The 5215-nt window shown below is 33.3% G+C and overlaps 3 protein-coding genes across 3 annotated transcripts; 2 read left to right on the forward strand and 1 right to left on the reverse strand.

The window, feature by feature from the left end:
• Window positions 1-103: 103 nt before the first annotated feature.
• AC631_05836 (uncharacterized protein) lies at window positions 104-559 on the forward strand (the record flags this gene model as incomplete). Its single annotated transcript, XM_015614665.1, has 1 exon — window positions 104-559. One exon carries the CDS (start codon window positions 104-106, stop codon window positions 557-559), a length of 456 nt encoding a protein of 151 aa, XP_015464505.1.
• Window positions 560-1219: 660 nt separating this feature from the next.
• On the reverse strand, window positions 1220-2434 carry AC631_05837 (uncharacterized protein; the record flags this gene model as incomplete). Its single annotated transcript, XM_015614666.1, has 1 exon — window positions 1220-2434. One exon carries the CDS (start codon window positions 2432-2434, stop codon window positions 1220-1222), a length of 1215 nt encoding a protein of 404 aa, XP_015464506.1.
• A 619-nt stretch (window positions 2435-3053) lies between these two features.
• AC631_05838 (uncharacterized protein) lies at window positions 3054-4679 on the forward strand (the record flags this gene model as incomplete). The annotated part of the gene is made up of 1 exon (XM_015614667.1): window positions 3054-4679. The coding sequence occupies one exon, from the start codon at window positions 3054-3056 to the stop codon at window positions 4677-4679; it is 1626 nt and encodes a 541-aa protein (XP_015464507.1).
• Window positions 4680-5215: the final 536 nt, after the last annotated feature.

The raw sequence follows: 5215 nt of genomic DNA on the forward strand, positions 1-5215 counted from the left end.
CAATGAGCTTTTCATTAATGAACGAATTGCTAAGTCAGAATTTGCTTCTAGTTTTCCAAAGCTCCTTGTTTCTGGTTATTGGAACGGGCTTTCCGATCATCCGATGCACATATTTGAATACTTAGGGAAGGAGGTACCGGAAGAAAAGTGGAATAAGAAAGAAGTATGCAGAGTCCTCAAGTCAAGACTTAAAGAGCTTCATCTGATAGGAATATCGCATAATGATGTTAGGCCGGCCAACATTCATGTGTCAGTTTCAGGTAAGATTTCTTTGATAGACTTCGGATTATCGGACGGCACAAATAATGAAGAACATAAGAAGAATGATCTTGATAGTCTTGACTACATATTGGGAATACATGGTTATGAAAGTAAGAAGTATGGCAATCGAGTTAATGCTAAAAGCGAAGCTATATCTGCTTATAGAGCAGACGAAGATGACAAATGTGGAAATGATAGTAATTCTTCTAGTGAAGAAGTATTTGATGAAAGGAGTTCAGAATCTTTTGGTACCCGAACAACGATAGAAGATATTGCTTCAAAGTCATCACGAAGATAATGAATACCTACAGGCTATTCCCTTATCGTATTCATTTGAATCTTGATATTTGTCAGGTATTATTGGAGCAAAGATTCGACAAAATTGTTGTGTTTGGTTTTCCTTCTCTCAGTATAAGCATTAACGATAAATAAAATCAGAATATCTATTGTATAATGCTATGTACTTTTCAGAAGTAGATAGTAATTTTATTACTTTCGTTGTTCCAAAGAACAGGATGGATTAGGATAAATACCGAATTAATAGTTACGATCCAGGGTAATAATGAGCAAGTATTTTTGGATACTTACTTATTACGGATTTAAAATATTGAAGTTAAATAAATATGAGGCACCATGAGACAGCTTCCAGTAAAAAAGTAATGCGTCCATTTTAGTAGCCGTATGCGTTTGATGTGTGCTCTTGTTTAAATTACCAATAATAGAAGCTGAGTATCATGAGATGAATGGTTATAAATTCAAGACATCACGAAATCTCAAAATGATATCTTCTATTAAGTTTCCCAAAAAAATTAATAGTTAGTATGTTGAGCTAATGCTTTAGTGCAATTGGAATTTGTTTTGGAATTTGTTGTAATAATCACATGGAACCGTCGATACATCCCTTGAAATCTAGAAGATGGTAAGCCTTACATCTTTAATCTCTTTTTGGTACTAGTGATTAACTTCTTGAGGATTTTATTATATCAGGTATCAAAGAGCCAATGGACTCTCTGCCCAAGATATTTAATGGTTTAGATTGGGTATTACTTTTCTTGTTAAGAATCCTACCTTTTGCATCGTCCCATTCACCAAAAGTAACCCGTCTTTTCAGATCAGACTTTAAGCCCAAAGCATTCAATTTAGGTGAATTGAGCTCTTCTGGATCAATGTAGGTATTTCTTGAAGGATCACAAAAATATATTATTGTATTTCTCTTAAAATGGCTTTGATGACCTATAGAAGTAACAACTCTATGGACTGAAGACTTAAAGTAGCCTCCAGTAAGCTGCTGAAAAGCGTCACCAATATTTACGACTAATGAATTTGGCGTGTAACTCACAAACTTCCATTCTTGAGTTTTATAGTCTCTAATTTGCAAAGAAAGAATTGGTTGGGAAACAATGAAAGTTAAAGCAGTAGCATCAGTATGGCCCCTCATCCAAGTATTATTAGTTGATTTATTATAATTTTTATCAACCTCATGGTACAACAAAAATCTTCCAAATCCACCCCCTGAATTATCAATTTCATTATCTACAACCTTAAAAAATTTCTTCCAAAGAGTTCCCTCAGGCAATTCCAAAACTATATCTATTAGATTCAAAACTTTCTTCAACACTTTAAAGTGCAAATATCTAAAATAGTTGAAAATATCGTCTAAATTATTTCTCACGAATTCTGGATACGAGAGTCTATTGAAAAAAATGTCTTTGTGTAAGAAATGACGAACATTAAAGAATTCCACATTATCCTTAGTTTCGTTTGCGTAGGTCCAGTAACCTTTTGGCTTAAATCCAACCCCTCTAACTACACCCAAATCTCTATTTCTTTCTTCTTCAATAAATTGACTACTTGCTATGAAATTTGATTTCTCTTCTTCGGGCAATTCAAAAATGGACTGGCCAATTGCTTTTAAATTATCAAAAACTTCTTTCTCTATACCATGGCCTACCAATTTAAAGAATCCATGTTCCATTAATGACTCTTCTAATATAATTGCAAGCTTTTGACGACTTTCAAGATTTTCAGGACCTTCCTTATAAAGAGATAAATCAATTGCAGGTAAATCTATAATTTCGTACTTTCCTTTCACATCTGGGGATGCTTCAATGAAGGTCCTAAGGTTATATTTTGCATTAATCTCCTTTTTACTTCTTACCCAATCTTTATTCATTTTTTAAGTCACTAATTAAAATAAGAACAAACCTTTTATTGCAGAACTGCTTTAAAAGCCCTCTTTCTACTACTTATGAAATTCTTTTTAAACCATTTTCTTTTGTAGTGTGGCTTCAAAAATAATCGATTTCGACTAGTCGTTTCTTCAATTGAGGTATTAGCTAATGTGGCCAACAATTTTTCGCAATTCACAAATCGTTGCATGTTTTGTCGCCACAGGAAGTCCTTTAGAGCAATAATTCACTGATCTTGAAAACTAAAAATAATATAATAGTCCTGCATGGTTAATATTTTATATGATTGTTAGAGGTAGTTTAAAATTCAATATTGTTGATAAATAGAACCTATATAGATCGAGGACAGAGATTTTAGGATTCAAAACAACTCTTTGGGGTTTCCTTTTAATCTTTAATAGTTCAAGATATTTTGCCTATGTTAAATTCAGGATATTAGTTCTAGTTACTTAAATCACTGATTCTTGTGCGAGATATAAACACAAGCCACAGTTGGAAATTTTATTCGGTAACAACTATAAGAATGTGAATGAATAAAAATAGGTATATATAAGATATGAATAAGACTTCAAGTGAAATTCAAAAAGAAAAAGGGGGTCAAAAATGATTTCCAGTGTATCGAACATTAGCAATTCTAATAAGAAAGATATCAATGATGAGATAGTGGAGTTGCAGATGCCTCAAGAAAATGGAGGATTGAAAAGATCAATGACTTCAAGACATCTTTTTATGATCTCGATAGGTTCAGCAGTTGGTATGGGTTTATGGCTCGGAACTGGAGCCTCTCTCCATAAAGGAGGACCTGTGGGATTGTTTATTGGTTACATGATCACAGGAACTGTAGCTTGGGCTCTAAATATGTCAATCGGTGAGATAGCTAGTTTATACCCAGTGACTTCAGCATTCCCACGATGGTCAGCACAGTTTGTTGATCCTTCACTTTCAGTTGTTGTCGGTTGGATGCATTGGTGGGGAAATATGATTGGTGCATCAAATGAGTTGGTAGGTATGGCAACTGTTATGGGTTTTTGGCTACCAAATATTAATCCTGGTGTTTGGATAACTATTTTTTTCATTGTATTAGTTTCAATGCATTCATTTGCAGTTAACGTCTTTGCAGAAATTGAATCATTCTTATCTGCAATAAAATTCTCTTGGATTTTCATAGCGATAATAGTAATGATAATAATCAGTGCTGGAGGTGCACCAGAAGGTAATTCAGTTGGTTTCCATTATTGGAGGACCGTACCATTTAATGATAATGGATTTAAAGGTTTTCTCACAGTGTTGCCCACCTGTATATTTTCATTAGCTGGTATTGAACTCGTAGGTCTTGTTGCCGCTGAATGTATATCTCCTCGCAAATCAGTACCTATTGCTGTGAAATCTATTTGGCTAAGAATTACCTTGTTTTATATTTTAGGTTCCTTTGTTGTGACAATTGTTATGAATCCAAATAATGACCAACTTTTAGGTGGATCAGGTACAAATGCCTCTCCCTTTGTGATTGCATTCAAGAATTCTGGATTATCTGGATTAGCTCATGTAATGAATGTCATCATACTAGTATCAGTTTTTTCTTCTGCGAGCGGCACTTTTTATGGATGTCCTAGAATTTTAATGGGCCTTGCACATTTGAAAATGGCTCCGAAATTATTCAGCAAGGTGAATAGAAGAGGAGTTCCATATATCGGGTATATATTTTCGGCATTACTAAGTGGAGGCCTCGCTTATATAAATCTCAGTGAAAGTGGAGCGACTGTATTTGGTTGGTTTCTGAATCTTTCTTCCTTAGTTGCCCTCCTATTGTGGTCAGTAATATTCATTGTAAACATTAGACTTCGAAAGGCATGGGTAGCTCAAGGAAAGGATTTAAATAGTTTACCTTGGACGACGAAGTTTAATCCATATATTGCTTGGTATGGGTTATTCTGGTCAATATTAATCACAATAGTAGAATTTTATTTATCGGTATGGCCATGGAAAGAGGTAAGTAGTGCAAAAAACTTTTTTGCAAATTATATTTCTGTCGTTTTGATGATTATAATTTATGTTGGGTCAAAGATATACTTCAAGGGCCCTTTTTTGATACCATTAATTGAAATCGACCTTGACAATGGTTTGTTTCTTGAGGATGATATAATAAATGCAAAAAATACCATTGATAAAGGTGTTTTCAGAGGCTTTTACGATGATGTCAGGACATTCATTGATGATAAAACGAAATAAATAAACAGAATACTCAAAAAAATATTATAACCCCAAAAATTATAATTTTTGGCCAATTATTTGCAAAAAATACTTTTGTCTACACATACTCCCTAATTAATTTTTAAAATCATCATAATATAGAAATGGTCTTATTTATCTCAATAAATAGTGTAAAGTTTTAAAGAATATTTGAATCTTTTTTTTTGAATTATCTGAGTTTAAACGACTGTTGAAATATCAGAATGGGTTAATTTGTGTGCGAAGATTACTTCGAAAATTGTGAATTCTTATATTTTATATCTATTTTGTGTTATATATCAACAAAATTATATTGAATAAGAAGCGGTGTAAATAGCATGATTGGAAAAGAAATTGTAAAGCTTAAATGATATTTTTTGCATGAGATTGCGACCCCATGCAGCTCGCGTTTAATTTTTGTTAAAGTCTGCGACTTTCTAAACGAGGGAGTTTCGATTTTAAAACCTCATTCTTAATCATTATTTACTTATCCAGAGATGCTCTCAATTCTTCAGGAATCACAACCATTTTGCTGG

This window comes from Debaryomyces fabryi, assembly GCF_001447935.2.
Source record: "Debaryomyces fabryi strain CBS 789 chromosome Unknown contig00297, whole genome shotgun sequence".
Classification (NCBI taxonomy): domain Eukaryota; kingdom Fungi; phylum Ascomycota; class Pichiomycetes; order Serinales; family Debaryomycetaceae; genus Debaryomyces; species Debaryomyces fabryi.